The following is a 26,681-nucleotide window of genomic DNA, read 5'->3' on the forward strand; positions in this document are numbered from 1 at the left end:
TCGTATGTTTGCTGTGATTCCTATGCAGATTCGACCTATTCAAATCGAACACCAGATTTATTCAGTTTAAGATTTTTTCCGTTCTTTGTTGATGTTTGTGACTTTTTTGATGTAAAGGAAAGGAAAGAGAAAAAAGTGAATAAGTTGAAACATCAATTTAACCTCTTGGAATCGATTTTTTCGCCACTGTCGACGCAACCTCCAAGCAAGCAGGGGTCCAAGAGATATGGCAGGCTCGAGGGCGGGCTAGGTGTGTAGAGTGCGATGAGAGAAATACGAATGCAATGTAGGCCAACCCGGAAAGATGCAGGTCAGATTACCGTAAATCAGTAGATGAGTTCAACACAGCCTCCTGTCACCGCAATACTGCCCCACAGGAAAATAACGAGCCAACATTTCTGGTTCCCACTTCCAGCCGCCTCGTTGAACACAATAGCGGCGGCTTGGCGGCTTGGTTCCCCATGATAGCGCAACAACATAATTCCAGGAGCAAAAATCAAAAGTGGCAAAACTTTTTTTCACAGCCATTCATTTCATTTCATTCATTTATTTAGTATTACATCTAATTCAAGATAAAACTGAATCAACAATATTTCTCCATAATACACGGTTCGTGGCTGCCGCTCTCCATCCTCGATCGCGCCCAATGCTCGCCAAGTCACGCTCCACCTGGTCCGCCCATCGTGCTCTCTGCGCTCCACACCTTCTTGTGCCAACCGGATCAGTTGCAAACACCAGCTTTGCAGGGTTGTTGTCCGGCATTCTTGCAACATGCCCTGCCCACCGTATCCTTCCGGCTTTGGCCACCTTCTGGATGCTGGGTTCGCCGTAAAATGCAGCGAGCTCGTGGTTCATTCTTCTCCGCCACACACCGTTCTCCTGCACACCGCCGAAGATCGTCCTTAGCACGCGTCGCTCGAAAACTCCGAGTGCTTGCAGGTCCTCCTCGAGCATGGTCCATGTCTCGTGCCCGTAGAGGATTACCGGTCTTATTAGCGTTTTGTACATGGTGCATTTGGTGCGTGGGTGAATCTTTTTCGACCGTAGTTTCTTCTGGAGCCCGTAGCAGGCCCGACTTCCGCTGATGATGCGCCTCCGAATTTCACGGCTCACGTTGTTGTCAGCCGTCAGTAAGGATCCGAGGTAGACGAATTCCTCCACCACCTCGAAAGTATCCCCGTCTATCGTAACATTACTACCCAGACGGATCCGGTCGTGTTCGGTTCCGCCTACCAGCATGTACTTTGTTTTTGAGGCATTCACCACCAGTCCGACCTTTGCTGCTTCGCGTTTCAGGCGGGTGTACAGCTCTGCCACCGTTCCAAATGTTCTTGCAATAATGTCCATGTCGTCCGCAAAGCACACAAATTGACCGGATTTTGTGAAATTCGTTCCCCGGCTGTTGAGCCCGGCTCGTCGCATCACACCTTCCAGAGCGATGTTGAAGAGTAGGCATGAGAGTCCATCACCTTGTCTCAGTCCCCGGTGAGATTCAAATGAACTGGATAGTTCACCCGAAACCCTTACGCAGTTTTGCACACCGTCCATCGTTGCTTTAATCAGTCACAACGTTGCTTTAATTTTTCACAACCATTACCTTTTAAAATCGTTAGTTTCGCTTAAACATGATTTTCGCAATTATTTATTTAAAAATGAAGTCGTAATAGTATCAGCTCATCTTCGTCACGGGAATAAAGTTTCCATAAAATTTAGAATTGTTATTGACATGATGCAGCCACAGTTAATAACCGATCCTGGATTTTGATGCTGACCTCAAAAACATGGCCGCGTGACAGGAGGCTGGTTCAACACTATTCTTTCTGTATTTGCATTTAGGGGAGTTTTCTCCTCTTCTCTCATGTGAACTTGCCTTCGACCACAATCGAATCAAATGCGGTTGACAAACTTTATCTTTGACGTAGAGCCATCTTTAACATATGGACTGGACTGAACACTGAAATGACTTTTAATATAGGTTCGTCTGCGGGTTCGCTTTTTAACCTAATTTATATTTGAATCGAACTTGACAGTTATCTCATGAGTTGTAATGTATTTCAAACTTTAGTCAAACTGGTGCCTCAATATTGCAATAACGGTTAAGCACGCTGTAATGATACTTATGTACCTCGTCACCCACTTCATGCAACTACATTAGTGGTCTAATAACACTTAGCGCGCATAGTTCCATCATGCCGCTCAAAGTGTTGCCACAAATAATGCTAAGTTTGCAAATCCCGGTTATCTGGCTGGTGGGGCATGGGAGCCTAAGCTTCAACTGTTAATGCAATCAGAGACTACTCAGACTTAGACTTGGGCGATCCTATATATGAAGGGATATCCAAAACGCTCTGGAGAATTCCCAAAGCGCATTCTAATAAATCTAATAAGCCTAAGATGCCATTAACAGGAGGAAAATGGCAAGATAATATAACAATATATGGTTTATGTAATGTAAAACAATTCAACATAACAAAAGAGAACCATTCCAAAACCATTTGATTAAATGTATAACCAGTAGTGAAATTACAATTAAAAACAATTTATTTACGGTACATTTTATTGTTTGAAACCATTCATGTACCATACAATGTACGGTATATTTAAACCCACGTATCAGTATTTTGAACAATTCATTTACAATAAAATGTATGGTTTTGCAAAAAAATATATATGGAGAAAAATATTTTTTTATATTGTTACGATACTTAACAACCTGTATAATATATTGTAAAAATCTTATTTACAATTCACGGTATGGTGTCCTACATTACATCTTATTGTTTTTGTATTTTTATTTTTACAGTGGTGTCTATTGTAAAAATATGGTTCTAAATAGTACTGTTACAATATAACGTTCGGTTTTTCTACTGTATTTTTTATTCGGGAAGTAATCCGTCGCGGGTGAAAGTATCACCGTTTCTCCGATTTCTCCAACACAAGCACGAGTAGAGGAGAGGCATTTGGATTGATCAATACCGGATTCGTCGCGATGATTTGGGCTCCCCTCTGGAAGTTGGTGGCGCGTTTTGTTGTGAAAGCATCATACAATACTGCAAGGAATAGAGGATCTACTCAAAACTATTTACGATAAAGTAAATGGAGAACTGGAATGGAACAACAAGAACATGCTTAAGCTGCAGCAAGCTTCTGACAGTTTCTACTGGGTCGGGGACTAGAGATCCTTTCTGCTGACATTTGCATTACACCGTACAACTGGAGCTGTGTTCCTGATAAGCTGTCATTTTTGAACGAAACATTATAAAATATATAATGTCTTCGATCCTACAATAAGGATTTTGAATATCCATCAGAGATCAATGTACAAGCTCTCCTCAAGAAATGTGATCGAACAAGAGTACTTCATTCACATAAATTCATTAGAATGACAAAAAATACCTTAAAAAATTCAAACATGTCAACACAATCCTATATTTTAGGGGCTATCCATTAATTACGTAAGGGTTTACATGGGGAGGGGGGGTTTGAGAAATCTTACGCGCCATACAAAAATATTTAGGTTCTCATACAAAAAATCTTACAAGGGGGGGTGGGGGTGTCGAAAAATCGCGAAAATCCCCTTAAGTAATAAATGGACAGCCCCTTAGATGTATGTTAAGTTTCTTCTGATTGAAGAGAAAGCTTCGTATCCACATCTACATGTATCCATACACTTGACTTCAAGTCAAGCCATGTTGAACTGAAAATTAAGATTTGGATCTCCTAAGCTTCGAGGCCTAGGGTGATGAAAGAAGCAAAACTTTCGTGGTATCCGGAACGCTCTTAGTGAAGATAGATTTACGTATTTGAATACTTAATATGTATTACTATTTTTTCTGTAATTATAACCATATCATCGATGATTGCTTGCAAGAAACGGCAAATTCATTTTCTTTATTGAGAATAAGCTAAGCTAGACTGTGCAATTTTCTATATTAAATTGTCGATGATCCAGTCCATGTAATGCGAAACCTTGGTGTAGATGCCAGGTTCAGCTTCCGTGCCGCAGGTCGATACACCGTAAGACACAATCCCGTGTATCACGAATCCGGTTTTACCAAAGTACTGAAGAGGTCCGCCGCTATCTCCATGACAGTTGTCGGCCTTGTCATCGTCGACACCGGCACAAATTTGGCTTTGATCTACCGACCAGTCCGTTTTCAGACGTCTGAGGGTTTGGTTGCACCGGGTTAGGCTTTGAATCGGTATGTTAGCGTATCGTAATTGGTTCGATGTCATTTTGGAGACCTCGGTATAGCCCCATCCAGAAACAGTCATTTTCTTTGGCAGAGTTTTTCTCGATACTTCCGGCAGTGGCAGACAAATGGGACGCACACCTGAAACAGTTACGCCAGACCATCAGACTCTGGATAAATGTTTTTCTCAAATAAGCAAACTTACTGTCACTGAGCTGCGCAGCCCACTGCAGCCTCACCAGGGCGATGTCGTTCTTCTTTTGGCTTGCACTGTGCAGCCTATTTTTCAAAAACTTCTCCACTGGGATGTCCTGGGGTGGCGCAGAACATTCTTCATCTCCGTCTGGATACCGGATGCAGTCTTCCTTTTGCGAAATGTCCGTTTCACCCAAACGCACCGAATAGCTGTGGGATCAAATAGGAAGATCAATACGTGTAAACCAAATCCAAGTCATCATATTTACTCACACTCGAATTTTATTGCAGTGAGCTGCCGTGAGGACGTATCGTTCCGCAATCAGACTGCCTCCACAGTGGAAGCTCCCGTCGAAGCCTTGAAGCAGAGCCATCCATGGAAATTCGAACACTTCGGCTACTTTACCGTGGGCGATCCGTGTTTTGGATTGTTTGCCACATTCAGTCATGTTCAACAAGTCGCGTCCCTTCTTGGCCAGTGGTGCAAACTGGTCCACGACCTGTACGCTCGTTCTGCAGCACACTTTGTGAGTCTAGAAAAACAAATACGGTTTGATGGAATTAGGTCGATTGATTTTGAATAAGTTGATTAAGTACGGTAAAGTGCGTTCGTGCTCAAATATTCGTATTTTCGGTTTCCGTACTACGGATGTTTTCCTTTTGTAGAATTTAATCTACAAATGATTAAGTCTGAGTAGTGCATAATTAGCATCGGCCACCATCTTGAATCTTGAAAATTTCTATGCTATAAATCTCAGCCAACAAAGAAAAAAAAACTCGTGCTCAATGCATAAATCCAGGTGTTGGGTGTAATAATTGTACAACCCAAATACATGTTAAGCTAGGTAGAAATAGTGTTGTGTAGAGTCTCTCAATTTGTGCAATAGTTGTCATTGTCTCTCCATGTATCTATGTATTGTATCCAATTACCGATATCACCCGAACCCGAAGACGATTAGGGTAGCTAGGCGACAACCATCAAATAAACAGTTAATTGGCTTTTGACCATCGCACGATACGGTCGTTTCACTAAGCCCGTGTATTTTATAGCCGTCCGAGTGTCCGAGGTTCCCCGTTTTCCGTGGCCACAGTTCGCGCCGCGTGTGCAGCTAGTCGAAGAGTGAACATATAAAAGTTGTCCTTCGAGCCGGATTTGTCCCGGATGTGACCCGTGGATCGGTGCTGGACGATCGAAGATTCGGTGAAGTGACCACAGAAAACGTGGAACTCGGTCGGGTGTGCATGGGCATTGTGTGATTGTGAAATGGACGCTGGACATTGTGTGCGCTTTGTGAACGTGAACTATTGAATGCGAACAATTACCAATTGAAATTGGACACTGAAGAAGAAATTGAACGTGTGCATGAGAAGAAATTGCATGATTGTGGAGAAAGAGTGGTCTGCGGACAAAAAGAAAGCGTACAGAGAGTGGGGAATCGTGCTGTGAAGGTCTAAAGCCTGCGGTGTTGTGCGCCATTGAAGAATACCAGCTGGATCGCCGCGTGGTTTGATCGCTGATGCATGTATGCCCTTCATGCTTTTCAGGTCGGTCCTAATTGGAATTGGTAAGCGTTAGAAATCATAAGATGGTGCAAGTGGGTGCGTTGTTTCCGGGAGTGAAGCCTAGCCAACAATGGCCGCCGAGAAGAAAATTCTCTTGTCCTCCTATTCTCGCATGATGGACAGCATTAAGTCCCGTGCGGAAAAATTGCTCATTTATGTGCGTTCTTTTGATTCCGAGAAGCAAGATAAGTCTCTTCTCGAAGACAAGCTACAGTCAGTAAATGAAATGCGTTCCTATTTCCATGAGACAGAAGTGAAGTTGTACGGGTTGCTCAAGGAAGATGAAGTCGAAGATTGGCAAATGACTAGTGAGGGGATAGAAGACACGCTCGACGAAATCCGCCATCTTATCCGTAGCATACTCCGTGATATAGATCCCCCGAAGCCAGTGTCTGCCCAAGTTTCTAGTGCAACTAGCCAAGGTTCCCATCCCAAATTGCCAGACATTCCCCTTCCCCGGTTCAATGGTCAACTCGAAGATTGGATAAGTTTCAAGAACCAGTTCAATGCCCTTGTGAAGCGTCGTGAAGGTCTTTCGGAAAGTGAGAAGTTGTTCTAGCTCAAAGCCGCCATACAAGATGGTGCCGCGCGCCATGTTCAGTCTTCCGAGGATTCCTTCGCGTCCCTTTGGAAGGCTCTTTGTTCGGAATTTGAGAACAAAAGGATCCTAGTCGACAAGCATATTGCCCAATTGTTCCATGTGAAACCCATTCTCCGCGAATCTGGTTCAGCCTTGCGAAATTTGCTAAATGACGTCACGCGTAACATTCGAGCCTTAGCCAACCTCGAATTAAAACTCGAACTTCTTTCGGAGCAGTTTCTGATCCACTTGGTCTGCACTCGCCTTGATGCTCGCACTCGGAAGGATTTTGAGCTGCAATTGACCGACAACGCCCTGCCATCCTGGGATAAGTTGTTGGACTTCCTACAATCTCGCTGCCGCTGTCTGGAGAACATCGAACAAGATGGAAAAGATACTTCGTCAAATCAGTCCTCGCGTCTACGACCAGAACGCTCTGGGTCTCATGTGGTGAGAACCTTTCCCGAAAATGCATACACCCAAAAACCCAGCTTCGGTAACGTCACCTGTTTCGTTTGCAAAGGTACACACTTTTTGAATCGGTGCGACCAATTTCTGAACCTAGCTCCAAACGATCGCTTTGCCAAGATCAAGAGCCTAGGTATTTGCTTGAACTGCTTCAGCAATAAGCACTACGTACACGAATGCAAGGGTAGCTCGTGTCGTAAATGTGGTCGTCGACACCACACGTTGTTGCATGAATCCGATTCGAACTCGTCGTCTTCTGTAAGAGATGTTCGCCAACCACCAGATTCGCACCCCATACAACGATCTTCAACTGCTCCTACCCCCTCGTCGATCAACTCGGCGATCAGTCCTGTCTCTCCGTCGACTACACGATCACACCAATACGTACTCTACACAGCTGTCGGACTTGTAGAAGATGCTCATGGGAACTCAATTGAGTGTCGAATTTTACTCGATTGTGGTTCGATGCATAATTTGATCGCAGCACGACTTGTCAATGTATTGAAGCTACCGAAAACGAATGCGAATGTCAACATTCTTGGTGTCACTGGCTCACCTCAATTGATCAAAGACAAGGTCAGAGCAACGATTCGCTCCACCTTGACCAAGGCCTCGTTCAATTTGGAATTTTTGGTCATGAAAAGGGTCACAACCGACCTGCCAATGAAGTCGTTCCAAATAGATTCCGATCAGATTCCAGCAGATGTAGCACTGGCAGACCCTTCGTTCAATCGATCGCGGCGAATCGATATGCTGCTAGGAATCCAAGTGTTCAATGAGCTATTCACAGGTCAATCGTTTTCGTTGACAGATGATCACACGTTCTGGTGTAAAGAGACCATTTTTGGATGGGTAGTTGGTGGTGCAGTTAGCGAGCAGGGAGCAGAGCAATCTTCCTCGAACATGTGCGGAATCGTGACGAACGAAGCGTTGAGCGAACAGATGAGCAGGTTCTGGGAAACGGAAGCCATTCCCGAGCCTCGAAAGTTGACCGAAGATGAACTAGCTGCTGAACGAAGTTTCCAAGAGACATGTCGGAGACTACCAGATGGGCGATACGAAGTTGGACTGCCACTCAAGAACAGCATCGATCAATTGGGCGAGAGCGAGACGATGGCACTGCGCAGATTTGTACAAGTTGAGCGACGATTGATACACAACCCGAACATCTACGAGCAGTACCGAGCATTCATGGCAGTCTATCACGATCAAGGGCATATGGTCAAGACAAACCAGATGGTCGAGGGAGCGTACTTCATGCCCCATCATGCGGTGTTCAATCCAGCGAGCACCACTACTAAGACAATAGTCGTTTTTGATGCGTCGGCGACGACAACGACGGGAACGTCACTGAACGATCACCTTTTCGTCGGTCCCGTGGTCCAGCGAAAGCTAACAGATACAGTCCTGCGATTCCGAATCCCGAAAATTGCGTTCACTGCGGACATCACCCAAATGTTCCGGCAGATCGTCATAAGGCCGCAAGATCGCAAATGGCAACAGATTTTTTGGCGTTCGCAACAGGATGTTCCTTTGGAGGTGTACCAGTTGGCTACAGTCACTTACGGCACGGCATGTGCACCTTTCCTTGCGACACGTGTACTAAAGCAGCTGTGCGAAGACGAGAGCGAGCGTTTCCCCTTGGCATCGAAGGCGGGAACCGAAGACTATTACATGGACGACCTTTTGAGTGGGGCGAATACAGTGGAAGAAGCGATGGCGATGCAATCCGAGTTCGTCGAAATGATGTCATCCGGAGGCTTTGTGCTACACAAGTGGGCCTCCAATCACCCTGCATTGTTGCAATCCGTTCCGAATTCCGACGCCGAGCAAATCGCATTTTTCGAGGACGAAAAGACCACACGAACATTAGGGTTAACCTGGCAGCCCCGCAACGATGTGTTCTTCACCAAAGTACACGAGATTCAGTTCCATACCGACCAACCAACGAAGCGAACTGTGTATTCGGACATTGCGAAACTGTACGACCCACTAGGCCTGCTGGGTCCGCTGATCTTTGCTGCGAAAGTGAAGCTGCAGAAACTGTGGCACCTCGAAGTGGACTGGGACGAAGCTTTGAGCACCGAAGAGACCGAATCTTGGGAATGTTTCCGCAACCAAATCGTTCAAATGGGCGAAATCTCGATTCCACGCTGTGTACTCCCCTACAATTCACCAAACAGCATAGAATTGCACGGCTTTTGCGATGCATCCGACCTGGGCTACGGTGCATGCGCCTACATTCGATCGGTCGATTCGAATAACGATTGTTCGGTACTATTGCTAACTTCTAAGTCTCGAATCGCACCCCTCAAAAACGCAAAACTGACTACCGCACGTCTCGAACTTTGCGGTGCGCTTGTACTTGCACGATTGATTTCAAACATAACGCAAAACTTGAGCATTACCTTTTCCAGAATCACTCTCTGGTCCGACTCCACGACCGCTTTAGCTTGGATTAGGACCGACCCAAGCAGACTGAAAACCTTCGTCTGCAATCGCGTCATAGACATCCAAAACCTGACGCACGACATGGAATGGAGGTACGTCAATACCCTCGACAACCCTGCTGATGTCCTATCCCGAGGTCTATTACCGAGCGAAATCAAAGACTGCGAACAATGGTGGACTGGACCACCGTTCCTGCGAGAAACCGACACCTTTTGGCCGAACCAACCACAAAACACACCCGCAGAGCAGCTCCCGGAAACGAAAAACACCACAATTTGCCTCACAGTCACAGACCCTCCTGTACAGTTCCGGTTTTTCGAGATCGAAAGTGAGTTCCGGAAAATGCAACGAAAAATGGCCTGGGTGCTACGATTCATCGACCACGTTCGTAAGGGACACCAGAAGGATCATCGATACGGAGAGCTGACCGTTCCAGAACTTCATCAAGCAACAGTGGCCCTGGCCAGCATTGCGCAGAGAGAAGCCTTCCCAGACGACATCCAACGCCTACGCTCTGGAAAGGTAATTCACCATAAAAGCAAATTTATCACCTATTCTGTGTTCGTAGAGAAGTCCCGGTTCAGCGTTTTGCGAGGTGGTGGAAGAATCCGCCATGCTGCCATTCCCGCAGCGCAGAAGCATCCCATGGTCCTACCGTCTGGTCACCCGTTCACACTGGCCTTGATCAGAGCGTACCACGTCGAAATGCTCCACGCTCCTCAGCAAATGCTGCTAACAACACTGCGACGACGATTTTGGGTTCTTCATGGGCGAAGCACTGTCCGACAAGTCATCCGAAAGTGCATCACGTGCTTCAGAGCGAAACCGATCTCCATGCAGCAACAAATGGGAGACCTACCGAAATCTCGTTTGGAGGGAGTGTACCCCTTCTTCAACACTGGAGTCGACTTTTGCGGGCCAATCTACATCCGACAACATAACAAGCGATCAACCGTCACCTACAAGGCATATGTAGCGGTGTTTGTATGCTTCGCTACTCGAGCTATACACCTGGAGCTGGTAGGAGATTTGACCGCAGACGCCTTCATTGCGGCCCTACACCGTTTCGTCTCCCGAAGAGGTAAATGCGCTAAACTGTTTTCCGATAATGGCCTTAATTTCGTCGGTAGCAAGAACAAGCTGAGGGAAATGTACGACATGTTCCGGTCACAGCAACTAAAATCCAAGCTGGACGACTTTTGTGCCAAATCAGCAATCGAATGGCACCTGATCCCACCTTCCGCCCCACACTTTGGAAGTTTGTGGGAGGCCGGCGTACGCTCTGCCAAATACCACTTGAAGCGCATCACTGGAACCGCCAACATGAACTTCGAGGAATACACCACCGTCCTCGCCCGCATAGAAGCCCTGCTGAATTCTCGGCCAATTACCGCACTATCTGAAGATCCCAGTGACATCAGCCCGCTAACTCCCGGTCACTTCCTGGTGGGACGTCCGTTGACCGACATTGCTGAACCCGACCTAACGGACCGCAAAGAGACTACGCTTTCCCGATGGCAACGACAGTCCCAAATGGTGCAACATTTCTGGGCTCGATGGTCGAATGATTACATTACGACACTGCAGAACCGCAACAAATGGCACAAACCGTTCCCTGTGAAGCCTGGACAGTTGGTGATCATCCGAGAAGACAACCAGCCACCGATGAACTGGAAACTGGGGAGGATCGAACAAGTGTTCCCTGGACTGGACGGACTGGTACGAGTGGCCGATGTACGATCTGGCGGCAAACTTGTCCGAAGACCTATTGCGAAGCTGTGTCTACTGCCGGTGGACGACAACGTTGTGCAGCCTGACGACGACTTCCACGAAGACGAGAACGACAGCGAATGATGAGATTGAAATTTTCCAATTTCAATGGGGGCAGCATGTTGAGTGTAATAATTGTACAACCCAAATACATGTTAAGCTAGGTAGAAATAGTGTTGTGTAGAGTCTCTCAATTTGTGCAATAGTTGTCCTTGTCTCTCCATGTATCTATGTATTGTATCCAATTACCGATATCACCCGAACCCGAAGACGATTAGGGTAGCTAGGCGACAACCATCAAATAAACAGTTAATTGGCTTTTGACCACCGCACGATACGGTCGTATCACTAAGCCCGTGTATTTTATAGCCGTCCGAGTGTCCGAGGTTCCCCGTTTTCCGTGGCCACAGTTCGCGCCGCGTGTGCAGCTAGTCGAAGAGTGAACACCAGGCTTCAATTGCGAAACGTCAAGTCGGTTGGATTATGGTTAGAAAGCATGAACGGAGCGACGCCCTGGCCTTCAAAACTGAGGCGGATACTTATGCTGGGGTGCTGAGGGCCATTCGAGGCGAATATCGTCTCTCACCGCTGGGCGCGGATGTAAAAAGCTTCCGACGCATCAGAACTGGAGAGATGATGCTAGTGCTGAAGAAGGAGGCGGCCAGGAAAAACACCTCCTACATGGCGTAAGCTCAGGAGGTAAAATAGCAAGTGAGAGCCCTAACGGTGTAGTGTAAAAACCTGGACGAGATCATCGACGCAGAAGAGCTCGCAGCCGCACTTACAGGGCTGTTACAACAGTCACGGATTTCACAAAAATCGCGATTTTCGCGGATTTGTCGCGGTTTTATTTATGTGCCAAGACGTGGATTTCGCGGATCCTTCGAATTTGGTCGCGATTTTCGCGGATTTGTCTGAATTTAGTCGCGCATTTCGTGGATGGCTATCTGTCTGTCAAATTGTTCAATTTGAAATCACGTCGCAGTTGTAATTTATTTTAAAGCTGTTTTAAATTTCTTTCAATCTTATTTCCTTCGCAGCTTCTGTCAAACGTTATCTTTTGCAGCTTCTATTCAGCTACTGTTTGTTACTAATTAGATTTTCAAATCAATAAAAAAACCCAACTTCTCGAAAAAGTCAAAGTTTTTTTTTTAATGACAGCAGATATCACGAAGAAAGGGTCGCGTAGTTTTGAAACAATCTTATGGTTTCGCAGGAAAAACAATATGAAGAGATAAGTGGTATTGAGAACCCGTCATATTTCCCGGCGAAATTTCACGCTAATCAAATTTATTTTGTTTACCTGTTGTGCACCGACTCTCTGTCATGAACTCAAGCGAACTTGTGTACGATAGTGACTGCGAAGTCGTGTGCGAATTTCGGCTGTGATGATAATGAATTCGGGTCGAGTCTAAATGGGTGCAAATGTCGCAATATTCCCCTATGACCCTCCCCCCTTTTCTGCGGGGCGGATCTATGTGTGGCATGATCTATAATATTACCATATGATCATAATTTCGACTGGAAAACAGCATGTTATTGTCGTTGTTAGTGACAGACATGTAATTTCGGACTTGATTAGGTCAAGCGGTCATCCGGTGACTCCGGAACAGGTTCTGGTGACCTTGGAATCTCCGGTAGAAATGGCCATTTTTCGTTTTTTAAATGAATCTCATCATGCGACACCTCAAATTCCGCAAAATGCCGCGCGTAATCCAGTAAAGCAAAGAAAAATAATTTTGACCGATTATGGCTTGGATTATGGTCACCCGGCGACCTCGGCACAGGTTCTGGGGACCTTGGAATCTCCTATCCTTGGAATCGTCGTCTAAAAGAATCCCATCTGGATAAATTCCAGGAGGAATTGATGAGGCATTTCTGAAGATGTTTGTGGATGAATCCATGGAGGAATTCCTGAAGAAATTCCTGAAAAAAATATTCTGGAGGAATGCCTAGAGGAATTTCTCGAGAAATTCCAAGAGAATTTCCTGGAAGAGTTCCGGGAAACTTTTTTAGGTTTTTCAGGAGTAATCCGTAGACGAAATCTTTGAGGAATTTTGGTGAAAAGTCCTATAGGATTTTGTGGAGTATTATCTGGAGGAATTCCCGGAAGTATTTCTAGAAGAATTCCTGAAGGATTTTTAAGGAGGATTTTTTGGAGGAATTCCTTGAACAATTTCTGGAGGAATTACTGGAGAAATTTCTGGAGGCATTCTTTGAGGAGTTTCTGGAGGTTTGAGGTTTCCTTGAGGAACTTCTTGAGGAATTTCTGAAGGAATTCCTGGAAGAATTTGTGTAGGATTTTTTGAGGAATTTCTGAAAAAAAATCATGGATGAATCAACGGAAGAATTCCTGAAGAAATTATTGGAGATATTCCTAGAGGAGTCCATGAAGGAATCGCAGTTGGAATTCCTCGAGGAATTCCTTGAAGAATTCCGGGAGAAAATCCTTTAGGACTTTTGGAGGAATCCGTGGAGGAATCCCTAGAGGATATTATGGAGGCAATCAAGCAGAAATTCCTATAGGATTTTCTGGTGGAATCCTTGAGCAATCCTTGGAGGAATTCCTGGAGATATTTCTGAAGGAATTCCTGGAGCAACATTTGGAGGAATTTATGGAGGAAATTCTGATTCTTTGATGAATTTCTGGAAAAATGTCTGGAGGAACTTCTGGAAGAATTTTGAAGAAATTCCTGGAGGAAAATCAGGAGGACGTTTTGAGTAATTTTAGGAGACTTTCGTGGGTGAATCCTAGGAGGAAATCCTCAAGAAATTCCTGGAAAAAATCCTGGAGGAATCCATTGAGGAAACCCTGTTGGAGGAATTCCTGGAGGAATCCCTAGAGAAAATCTGGGAGGAATTCTGGCAGAATTTCCTAGAGGATTTTCTAGAGAAATACCTAGAAGAATCCCTGGAGAAATCGTTGTAAGAATTCTTGGAGGAATTACGGGAGGAGCTACGGGAGGAACTACTTGGGGAATTCCTGAAGAAATTTATTGAGGAATTTCATGATAAATATTTGAGGCTTCCAGGAGGAATCCTTGGAAAAATTTCTGAAGAAACTCCTCGAGTAATCTTTGAAGGAAGTCCTGGAGGAATTTCCGAAGAAATTCACTGATGAATCCCTGTAGGAATTCCTGGAGAATTTCCTGAAAGAATACCTGGATAAATTTCTCGAGGAATTTCTGTAAGAGTTCCAGGAGATGCACCTTCAGAAGTTTCTGGATGAATCCCTCAGGAAATTCCTGGAGCAAATTCTGGAGGAATTCCTGGAGGTAACTCTGGGGGAATTCCTGAAGGAATTTCTCCTGAAATCCTTCCAGGAATTCCTTCAGGAATTCCTCGAGGAATTTCTCCAGGAATACCACCAGTAATTCCTTCAAATCCTCCTTCAGGAATTTATCAAGAAATTCCTTCATAAACTCCTCCAAAAGTTCCTTCAGAAATTCCTGCAGAAATACCACCAGAAATACCTCCAATAAAACAAAGAAAAATGTTTTGGTTCCAGGGATTCCTCCAGAAAGTTTTCTACAAAAGATCGTTGAATAATTTCTTCGGGATCCTCCATAAACCCCTCCAAAAATTATTTCAGAGGCTTTCTGGCAGAAATTTGAAGAGGATTTTTTGGAGGAATACCTGAAGGAATTCCTGAAGAAATTTCTGGAGGAGTTTCTGAAGAAACTTTTGGAGGAGTTTATGGAGGGTCCCGAAGGAATTACTGGACGATTTTTTTTAGAAAATTTTCTGGAGGAATCCATGGAGCTCCTGGTTGTATTTCTGCATGAATTTCTGAAGAAACTTTTGGAGTAGTTTATGGAGAAATTCCTTGAAAAAAATCCTGAAGGAGGTTTTGGAGGAGTTACTGGAGGTATTCATGGGGGAATTCCCCGAGGAATTCAAGGAAGTTCTAGAAGGGTTACAGGAGAAATTCCTTGATAAATTCCTCCAGAATTACCTCCAGGAATTCCTCCAGGGATTCATCCAGAAAATTTTCTAGAAATTACTGCCAGAATTCCTCCAAGATTTCCACTCTTCCAAGGATTCCTACAGAAAATCCTGAAAGAGCTTCTCCCGAAACTCTGCCAGGAATTCCTCGAGAAATTTTTCCAGGGATTCATCCACAAATTTCTCCAGGTATTCATTTTTTGGAGTTTCCTCCAAGAACTCCATCAAGAAGCCTCAAATGTTAATCCAGAAATTCCTCAAGGAGTTCCTCCCGTAGTTCCTCCCGTAATTCCTCCAAGAATTTCTACAGGGTTTCATCCGGGAATTTCTCCAGGGATTTTTCCAGGTATTTCAGGCATGCTGGGATTTATTTGGAATCGCAAAATGGCGATTTCTATCGGAGATTCTATATTCAAAGTGTTTTCTGGAGGAATGCGTGGAGTAATTTCTGGAGGAATCCCTAGAAAAAATCTGGGAGGAATTCTGGCAGAAGTTTCTAGAGGATTTTCTGGAGAAATACCTTCTTTTACCTGAATTTTTCTTTGTTTTGTTGGGGGTATTTCTGGTGGTATTTCTGCAGGAATTTCTGAAGGAACTTGTGGAGGAGTTTATGAAGGAATTTCTTGATAAATTCTTGAAGGAGGTTTTGGAGGAATTACTGGAGGTATTCCTGGAGAAATTCCCCGAGGAATTCCTGAAGGAATTCCTGGAAGGATTTCATAAGAAATTCCTTTAGGAATTCCCCCAGAGTTACCTTCAGGAATTCCTCCAGAAATTGCTCCTGATCCATCCATCGGATTCATCCAGAAAATCCTGAAGGTGCGTCTCCTGGAATTCTTACAGAAATTCCTCAAGAAATTTGTCCAGGGATTTTTTCTGGAATTTCTCCAGCAATTCCTCCAGGGATTCATCAATGAATTTCTTCGGAAATTCCTCCACAAATTCCTTTAGGACTTCCTTCAGAGATTCCTCCAGGAGTTTCTCCAGAAATTCTTCCAAGGATTCCTCCAGGAAGCCTCAAATATTTATCCTGAAATTCCTCAAGGAATTCCTCAAGTAGTTCCTCCCGTAGCTCCTCCCGTAATTCCTCCAAGAATTCCTACAAGAATTCCTCCAGCAATTTCTCCAGGGATCCTTCTAGGTATTTCTCCAGAAAATCCTCTAGGAAATTTTGCCAGAATTCCTCTCAGATTTCCTCTAGGGATTCCTCTAGGTATTCCTCCAACAGGGTTTCCTCAAGGGATTCCTTTAGGATTTTTCCAGGAATTTCTCCAGGAATTTCTTGAGGATTTCCTCCCAGGATTCACCCACGAATGTCTCCAATAATTACTCAAAACGTCCTCATGATTTTCCTCCAGGAATTCCTTCAAAATTCTTCCAGAAGCTCCTCCAGACATTTTTCCAGAAATTTATCAAAGAAACAGAATTTCCTCCAGGAATTCCTCCAAATGTTGCTTCAGGAATTCCTCCAAAAATATCTCCAGGAATTCCTCCAAGGATTGCTCAAGGATTCCACCAGAAAATCCTATAGGAATTTCTGCATGAATGCCTCCAAAATATCCTCTAGAGATTCCTCCAGCAATTCCTCCGTGGATTCCTCCAAAAATCTCAAAGGAATTTCTCCCGGAGCACTTCCAGGAATTCCTCGAGGAATTTCAACAGGGATTCCTTCATGGGTTCCTCTAGGAATATCTCCAGGAATTTCTTCAGGAATTCTTCCGTTGATTCATCCATGAATTTTTCCAGAAATTCCTCAAAAAATCCTACATAAATTCTTCCAGGAATTCCTTCAGAAATTCCTCAAGAAGTTTCTCAAGGAAACCTCAAACCTCCAGAAACTCCTCAAAGAATGCCTCCAGAAATTTCTCCAGTAATTCCTCCAGAAATTGTTCAAGGAATTCCTCCAAAAATTCTTCCTAAAAATCCTGCAGGAATTCTTCTGGAAATACATCCGAGAAATCCTCTAGATAATTCTTCAGAAAATCCTATAGGAATTTTCACCAAAATTCCTCCAAGATTTCGTCTACGGATTACTCCTGAAAACCCTTAAAGTTTTCCGGAACTGTTCCAGGAAATTCTCTTGGAATTTCTCGAAAAATTCCTCTAGGCATTCCTCCAGGATTTTTTTCAGGACTTTCTTCAGGAATTCCTCCATGGATTCATCCACGATCATCTTCAGAAATGCCTCATCAATTCCTCCAGAAATTCATCCAGATGGGATTCTTTTAGAATCGAATAAGTGTCATTTCTATAGGAGATTCCAAGGTCCCCAGAACCTGTGCCGAGGTCACCGGGTGACCATAATCGATCGAAATTATTTTTCTTTGCTTTACTGGATTACGCGCGGCATTTTGCGAAATTTGAGGTGTCGCATGATGGGATTCTTTTAGAAAAAAAAAGGCCATTTCTACCGGAGATTCCAAGGTCCCCAGAACCTGTTCCAAGGTCACCGGGTGACCAGAATCGATCAAAATCATTTTTCTTTGTTTTACTGGATTACGCGCGACATTTTGCGGAATTTGAGGTGTCGCATGATGGGATTCATTTAAAATCGAAAAATGGCCATTTCTACTGGAGATTCCAAGGTCACCAGAACCCGTTCCGGAGTCACCGGATGACCGCTTGACCTAATCAGGTCCGAAATTACATCTGTCACTAACAACGACAATAACATGCTGTTTTCCAGTCGAAATTATGATCATATGGTAATATTATAGATCATGCCACACATAGATCCGCCCCGCAGAAAAGGGGGGAGGGTCATAGGGGTATCCCTGCCAAATCATTGCTAAGATACACTCTTCCTCTTGATGATACTTCAAACCGAATGCAATTTTTTTCTGTTTAATCTTCCTTTGTCATTTTTGTGGGCTTGTGCAATGATTCATTCAGAATGCGGCTCATTCACTGTATGATAACGCAGTCGAGAATTCGGCGGAATTAATCCCCAAGAGGTCGACCCTGATCTTTCCATCGCATTTTGATTGCTGTTCAGAGATGTTTTGTAGGGTTTCCCGAATAGAGACAAAAAAAACTCAATTTTGGGGTATTTTGATATGGCGATAAACATTGACATTGGTTTGATTGATATAAGAGGTAAAAATACTGAATGTAATATCTAAAATTTACTCCTGAAATATCTTCATCATATTATGTTGCTCATGTAAGATCTAAATATTAGCAGAAAGCTAATGGTGCGTGTAATTTTCAAATATCACATTTTCTGGACAAAAACCACATAATCGAAAGTATTGAGATTTAAAAGTGACACAAGCGTCTAAAATTTGTTGCAGCTAGTGCAAATCCAAAGTAACAATTCCATTGCTGATTAGTTTTGTTTGATTTTTCCAGGGTTTTATTACAGCAATAATTAAAACTCACAGTTTTATGACTACATTTATGAAAACCATTGATGAAATGTTTTTTATGTATACTTGAGGATATTCATAAAGCCTGAATGGAAAAAAAATCAACTAGGGTTTAAAACGGTGTTATTGATACTCTTAATGCGGTTTGCAAAACCTCTCCAAGAGTGATCTACTTTGCCGGAAGATGCTCTTAAAGAGGTTATCAAAAAGTTTTGATGTATAAATCGGTTTTATAAAATTGGTCATGAAGATCTCTTATAGAACCGATCAAAACTTAAAATGTTACTTGGGATTAACTACATTTATTCAATGACAAGAACAAAGCACAGACAAACAGACGTAACACTTCGAACATTTTTCGAATCAAATCATAGTCACGGAAACATGTTCGCCCAATGCTAAAAGGACTGAGTTTGGCCGACCATCAACTAGGTGGCGGTAGTGGGCAAACGTCAAACTCGAGCAAAAACGATGCGAGCGCCACGGGTGGTCAGTTGGCCAACTATCAAATTTTCAAATAGACCGTTAAATCGGTGTACGATGCAAAATATCAGAGTGTTACGTCTGTTTGTCTCTGATCAAAGATTGCTTCAGAAAATGCACCTACCAATTCTGTGTCAGAATTAGTTTTACTGGGTAGTAGCAATCGTTTACTATTTTTTGTCTCAGAAACACAATGCGTTTGAAGAAAATGACAAATGAGGCAAAGTTATCAAACTGTCTTTGGCAACGATCAATTTATTACGAACCTGATCTTCAATACTTCAGAAATGCCGTAGATTCCAGGTCCCAGCATGTTCCAATGCATTCAGTTCCGTAAATACTCAACTCAAATGTTCATTTATTGTGCAATTTCGATTGTTTCCATTAATCACGAAGTAGCGACTGAGAAAGATCTACGCATCATGCCTACGCATATATTAATTCCATCACTGCTCTATAAATGTTTATTAATTATAACTAACACTCTATGAATCATTTTCACATGCAATCCATTGATTGCTACCCCACAAACCAATTATTATCACGCAGGAGCTGACTAGCACTTGAACTTTAAGACGCACACGTTGAAATTCTTCAACCCACCTTCGTCCAGCCACGTTGTTCTGATCCGCAATACATCTGTTTCGCATTGCTGAGCACACTTTCCGGCCAGGTCGCATATGGTGTTCCGACGTATTTGGCAAACTCAGGACAATCGCTAATTGCGATACACCGTTCCCGGTTGGTGCAGCTTCTTAGTTGCCCTAGAACCAGCACTGTTGGGAACGCCAGCAGAACACTACCGATCACCACCGAAATCAAACGCAGGTCCATCCCGGCACAGATTCTCAAAGATCGGTTTATCACTAGAACGACTCGCTTGCTTTGAGAATGAAGCGCCACACGCGTCCGACGCGATCGACCAGTTCGATCTTTACTGCGCACAGATTTAACTTCAACTGGCAATCTGAAATATTGCGGAACTGGTTTTTTATAATTGTTGCGGTCTTCAACAAAGCGGTCTTCCATTCAGTCGCTTACGGGTAAAACAGATGTCTGAACACTTCGGAGGTGTGTGCAGTGTGTGTATTGATTAATGTCGGATTTCTTATGTGTAATCCCTGTTAGATGACACACCTCGGGGGGTGGACAAAAATTTACTAGGAAATTCCGTGAATCTTGCTGAACTTGCAGTTGTTTGCACAGAGGAAATTGAGAACCGGTGAAAATCATGAGGTAACCCATCGCTACAATTATAAAATCATCATAGGACTGCTAACATTGTTTGAACAAGTTATTTTTTTTGCCGGAATGAATTTAGTTCATTTTCTGTTCATCTGACATTTGTAACATATACATAATACTCGATTCGTTTTTCACATTTTTTCCACAATTTGTATAGCCCACAAAACTTGTGCGATCATCGAGTAGAGTAAACTTTGCTTAAGTTTTAGTCACTTTTAGTGGTCTTATGATGGAATAAAAGAAATAGTCGAGCGAATGATTTGTCAACATTTTTTGGTTTGGTTCCTGGAAGTCAAGATGGAGAACGGTCGTAGGCCTCCTGCAGCTATTTTTTAATCTAATTTCTCTAAATATGCCAATAACTGTTTCCAAAACTTCATAATTTAATGTTCATAATGATGTAGGGTATTGGTTCCCTTATCTTCATCCTACGTAAAACAAAGGATTGAAGCGTAGTTTGTTTTGTTTTTAATTTTTGTATTTTTTGTTAGAAGTGAGAACCCATGAAAACATAAAGAACGGAATAAATCGGTGCCGTAATTGCTTGTTTGCGAATAGGATGAATATGGGAGCGTGAGATTACTGATGGCACACATACCCTATTCCACATTGAACTACTTCATGATAAATATCTTGGTTGTTTTTTTACTACTTCTTCTTGGAGTCACGTCCCCCCTGGGACAAAGCTCTCAGTAGTGTTAGTTATAAGGTATACCAGGGCAAGATGAAACGCGAAGTTTTGAAATAGATTTCAATACAATTTAGAAATGTATCCTTCGCCAAAAGATTGATTGAATCACAAACTATGTATTATGGCATTCAAACTGTTTACTATCATTAGATAACACCATGTTAACCCGCTGTTTCATCTTACCCCACCCGTTTCAACTTGCCCCGGTGTACCTTAAACTGAGAACTTCCTCTGCCAATGACCATTTTGCATGTGTATATCGTGTAGCAGGCACGAATATACTCGATGTGCAAGGTAGTCGACGACATTTCTATAATGAAAACATATCCTGGACCGACCGGGAATTGAAGCCGTCACCCTCAGCATAGTCCTGCTAAATATTCATGCTTTTACAGATGTGTCTATAGGTCCTTATTATGACTGATTACACAGCGCAACATTTTTTTGTCTCAAGAGCAAACATATGTGTCTTCGAACGACTCATGCAAAATATTTCGTTTTACCTTATCAAATTTGATAGATTTAAGCATTTTATGTTAGTAAGTAAACTTGCATGCAACTTTTGGAGGGTGACATGTATGGGAACCATCGTACCTAACATAAATCGCTTAAAACTATCAAATTCAATTTGGTAAAATGAAATATTTTGCATGAGTCGTTAATTTAGATGTTAATTGACCAATTAATTTTTTGATTGCTTAAAAAAATATTTCCTTGCTTAATGGCTTGCAGTCAAAAAAGCCCAAAATCGCATATTTTGCCCTATAAATTGAGGTATAGCTCAAAATTCTGATGTGTTAGAGCAAATCTGAGCCCGGATTCGGATTCAGCGGCCCAAAATCCTTCGGATACACATAAGTTTGCTCTTGAGACAGACCAAAAGTTAATTTTTGTTACGCTGTGTTATTATTCAAAAAAATAATGAGCTTGACTTTTTTTTAATTAGTTATTTTGGAGCAGACAAAAGCCCCTGGGAGTCAAGTTCTGCATGCTTCTCCAAAAAGGCATAATACCTGCTCTTCTTTTCAAAAACATTTACAAACAATATGAGGACAAATCCTGTTTTAAGACTAAGCCCACGCGTACGCTCCATACAACACACGTCGTTAACGATTTTTAATTCCGTTACCCACCCATTTTCGCACCGGTCGTTCGTTTCCATGTGAGCAGTATTTTTTTTTAAAGGAGAGGGTTTTGGATAAAAGTCAGTACTGTTCTTTGGTACATTTAAAGATAATATTTTCTCAAGAATGTGTTATTGGATTTAATCTTGGAATTTGAGTTTTTGTACTTAATAATATGATTGCGACTTACTGTACGGCTTGTAGGTTGATTTTTAGAATAATGATATCTCTTCGATATCCATGTTGCCTCCCTCACAAGAAATTTATCAGCCCGCAAATAATATATCTGAATTTGAGCTTTTGAGCATTTTTTATATAGGGTAGTGGAGGTATTTTGGACCGGGCAGGTATTTTGGCCCACCTAGAAAGTTTTATGATATTTATCACATAATCTCTACTAAATCTTGGTAAATTTTTATTGGAACACAAAAAGTATTCAACTATGTGATGACCTTTATTTTGGATGTCAATTAAATATGCTGTTCAGTATCAAAAATAGAGAAAATGTTTTCACTTCCAATGAAACGCACGGAAAAGCACCAAAAACAAAGAAGATGACAAATTTGTAGTCGGCTTCGAAGAGGTATTAAATTTTACAAATAAATATTTATTTCATGTAAATGTAGTTAGGGCCTTGTAAGAACTCAAAATAAACTGTTCTTAACCTCGGTGGAGCGATAATATTTACTAAAATGGTGATTTGAGGTATGGCCAAAATATGTTCAACATAATCAGATGTGGACATATTTTGGACCACCTGTCAGATCCATCTCTCCAGTTCCCTCTAAAGGGAGAAAATATTCATGCCAATGTAATGTACTCTAAAAACAGATAAATAGAATAAGTTGGGAGTCCCCAACTTGGGACCTCCCATGATCTGGGCTGTTATACGTTTATTTTACAATGAGATTGTTGTGGGTTCGATTTGTTCTAACAACTTTTCGCCAAGTTAAAAATTTCGATTCGATTTGTGTCCTGACAGCTTTTCGACAAGATGAAATTTTCAGGTGTTTAGTCATCCAGTTGTCCTTCTCGGCAATCAGTAGATGACTGAGACAATGTGTTATCTAATGTATGTTTGACAATTTACGTATCATTCAAATTACTTTATTTTTGATGGCCTTTCCACTCATTACAATATGTGTAGAACGCCTTTATATTTAGCAAAATCACTAGACTTTCTCACTTCCATGAAGCGTTACGAAATTTATGCATGGTGACTGACGTCATGTAAAAAAATACACGTTTTGCGTAACATTTTTTATGAAACATCATACAACAATGCGTAAAAACTGGCAATTGCAGCAAAATTTTATCTTTGTTTACCGTTACGTAATTTTTAAGCGTTCCCTGCCTCAAAAAATGAATAGAAAAGATGTAAACTTCACGTAGTTTTAACTATGTTGAAATTTTTGCTGAGGTAACTTTCATTTCATCAATCAATTGAAGTTTAATTTGGTGGGCCAAAATATGTGCACTTGGTGGTCCAAAATAAAATCAGGTGGTCCAAAATAGAAGCCCAAGATCCTTCAGGAGTTTTGATATTTCTTGTATTTACTACAACAATTTTGAGTTCTGTTTTGCCTTTTCCGACAGAAAACATGTTGATCTACGTAATGCCTACTAAAGTTATCCATATTTTGAAGTGAGAACTTTCTTTTTTCGCTGAATTGTTCATCCACTTCCTAAAGGGGTCCAAAATACCTCCCTTACCCTAGGGTGCCTGTACCAGTTATCGCACCACCTAAGAAAAACTATTTCTACAAAAATAAGAAGAAGACCGACGAATGTAAACAATAAGTCAAATGATTGATTAGTTTTCATACTCTACAGGAAAAACATAAAACCGGACCCAAAACTACTTTTAGTATTTATTACGGCGTGTGCCAATGATAGGAACCCTGTACCAGTTATGAACACATTTGTTAATTTGGGTTCCACTTCGCACTATTTACATGCATTCCTTATGGGATTTGCCATAACTGGTACACTATGGCGAAATAGGGTGCAAGGAGGTCAAAAAGTTAAGGAAAATGATTTATTTCTACCATAATTTGAACAAATTGTGAAGTTTGAATGATTGCAATAATCTTTTGTGATCGTGATCTGTTGTTCACGATTTTTTTCTTGTAGATTTGTATCTTCAAAGGTTGAAAATCAACTATGGCGAATTTGAGGTACTATAGCCATAACTGGTACACTGAGCCTAGGGTAATTTGCCAATTGTTGAACGGTTAGTACTAGTATTTTTGTCTTCGTTTGTTTTACCGTGCATAATTCCACTTTAGTTGAAAAATATCCAAATTCAAATGAGGGAGCGTTCGTTAATAACGTCACGCAAAAATTGTCATAAAAATAATCCCCCCTCCCCCTTTGTCTCACTTAATGTATGAAACCTCTGAATTTCTTATGCGGGTCGTCACACTTTTCTGAACCCCCTCCCCTCCCCTTCAAAAGCGTGATGTAATTTATGAACATTCCCAAAGAATCGCTTCCCATTTGAAGAGAGCTTTAGTGGACTGAAATCATTTTAAACATAACTAAATATAAAAAAAATAACTGAAAAGATTTGACTAGAATCGAAAAAGAACGAAAGAAATAACGCCTTTTTAGGCCCCTGAAACACTCCTGAATACCCACGGGACCCATTCAACCCCCTTCGCCCTTCAACACCCTTTGAACGAAATCCTTTGCAATGACATCCTTTGAAAACCCATGGACCGCTCCTGAACCCTCCTGGAACGCCCTGAAATACTCCTGGGACCCCCTTAACATTATGCATCCTTCTGGATGCGCTTGAAACCCATTGAAAACCCCTAAAACCTTCCTGAAGCCCTCTGGAACACCCCTGGAACATCCCTGGAACGTCATTTAAACCCCATGAAGTGAAGTGAGGTGAAGTGGAAAAAAAAATCTGGAAGTCATGCCAACATTGTAAGTTATGCCAGTGTTCAACAATTGGATCCTAGATGCATAATGATAGAGTGATAAGAAAAATATTTTTTTTTTCAAATAAAATTACAATGAACATGTGATTTTAAACAATGTTAAACTGTTAAGGACATCCTTCCCGAGCAGAAAAGAATAGCAACAAAATAACATATCGAGGTATTTGTCTTAAATAACATCATACCTCGATATGCCATTCATAAGGTGGACATAAGAGGCAAAATAACAAATATGAATACCATAATTTTGTATAAATAACACCTGAAAAATAACAAGTATTGTTATTTCAATAATGAATGCATACCATAAATTTCAAGTGCTCTATTTGTTATCGAGAAGGTATGAAATAACAAGGTAATAACATGTTTTGCTATTAAATTGAACATTTTTCGATAGCTCCATGATGTAATAACAAATCTTGTTATTCAGTTGTTTTCCCAGCTAAATCAACAATACCACATCAATACCTAACTTTGCTCAAATACTTCCATTTATTATTGTGGTGTTCTCATAACATGGCGTACAATAATATAGCAATATCAACTTCAGGTATTAGAGCACAGGTTGCTCTTTGCACGGTATTTGTAAGGTATGCCCTTCTGCTCGGGCAAAGCTTATTTCGTAACAGCAATTCCTTGGAATTAATCTTAAGAATTGCGCAGTTTTCGTGTCATCAGCGGCACAAAATTTTAAAATTTAAAATTCAATCAATATTTTTGTAGTAAAATATATATAATTTTGAAATTTTATTGGAACAATATCATGACACACATGTATTGTATACGCATCTACATCATACGTTTACGTTGATGGAAAATTACTCAAGTTAAATTTATAATAACATTTTCAGTAACTGTTCAACATTTGAGTAGTGTTCAACAATTGGCGAATTACCCTAAGTTTATTGAGTAATAACATCCCTTGCAGTTTCCTTATAAAATACATTTATAATGTAGTTGTCTCCTTTCCAACTTCGCGTAGGTAAACATTCTTGGTCATAGTAAATACTATCTTCCAACAGTCTAGATTTATATCGGTATGATTTAAATTTTTATACAAAACTAGCTGTACCCGGCAAACTTTGTCTTGCCTACTACGTTTTTTGACGTTTCAAGTTTCTATCCAAGACCAAGTCCCCGGTCGCAAAATGTATGGAAAATAGATTTCCAAAAACTCTCAATTTGTCCATGTTTTTTGCCTCATAAACCTTCTTGGGTGAAAACTAACAGAACAAAACTAAAACGATCAAAACCGGACGTTCCGTTCACAAGTTATGCGCGGTCCCACGTATGCCACGCCATTTATATATATATATATATATATATATATATATATATATATATATATATATATATATATATATATATATATATATATATATATATATATATATATATATATATATATATATATATATATATATATATATATATATATATATATATATATATATATATATATATATATATATATATATTAGACTGGGTCAACAAAGTCGATTTTTTGGAACAAAGCTTTTTCGATTCATTTTAGCGTACAAAGTAACTGTGCAAAATTTGGGAGCGATTGGTTGCTTCCCCGTATTCCGCATTGCGATTGAAATTTGTATGGAATTTAGTATGGGAAAACGTGATTTTTTGCATTTTTCTCACAAAT

The 26,681-nt window shown here is 41.6% G+C and overlaps 2 protein-coding genes across 2 annotated transcripts; one reads left to right on the forward strand and one right to left on the reverse strand.

Annotated features, from left to right (window-relative positions):
- Window positions 1-3,927: 3,927 nt before the first annotated feature.
- LOC109409374 (phenoloxidase-activating factor 3) lies at window positions 3,928-5,638 on the reverse strand. Its single transcript, XM_062847883.1, has 4 exons — window positions 5,558-5,638; window positions 4,662-4,921; window positions 4,399-4,598; window positions 3,928-4,334 (listed from the first exon to the last, which is right to left on the reverse strand). Exons 1-4 carry the CDS (start codon window positions 5,636-5,638, stop codon window positions 3,928-3,930), a joined length of 948 nt encoding a protein of 315 aa, XP_062703867.1.
- A 383-nt stretch (window positions 5,639-6,021) lies between these two features.
- Window positions 6,022-11,304, forward strand: LOC109411900 (uncharacterized). Its single transcript, XM_062847884.1, has 2 exons — window positions 6,022-6,493; window positions 6,683-11,304. Exons 1-2 carry the CDS (start codon window positions 6,022-6,024, stop codon window positions 11,302-11,304), a joined length of 5,094 nt encoding a protein of 1,697 aa, XP_062703868.1.
- The last annotated feature ends 15,377 nt before the right edge of the window (window positions 11,305-26,681 follow it).

This window comes from Aedes albopictus, chromosome 2, assembly GCF_035046485.1.
Source record: "Aedes albopictus strain Foshan chromosome 2, AalbF5, whole genome shotgun sequence".
NCBI lineage: Eukaryota > Metazoa > Arthropoda > Insecta > Diptera > Culicidae > Aedes > Aedes albopictus.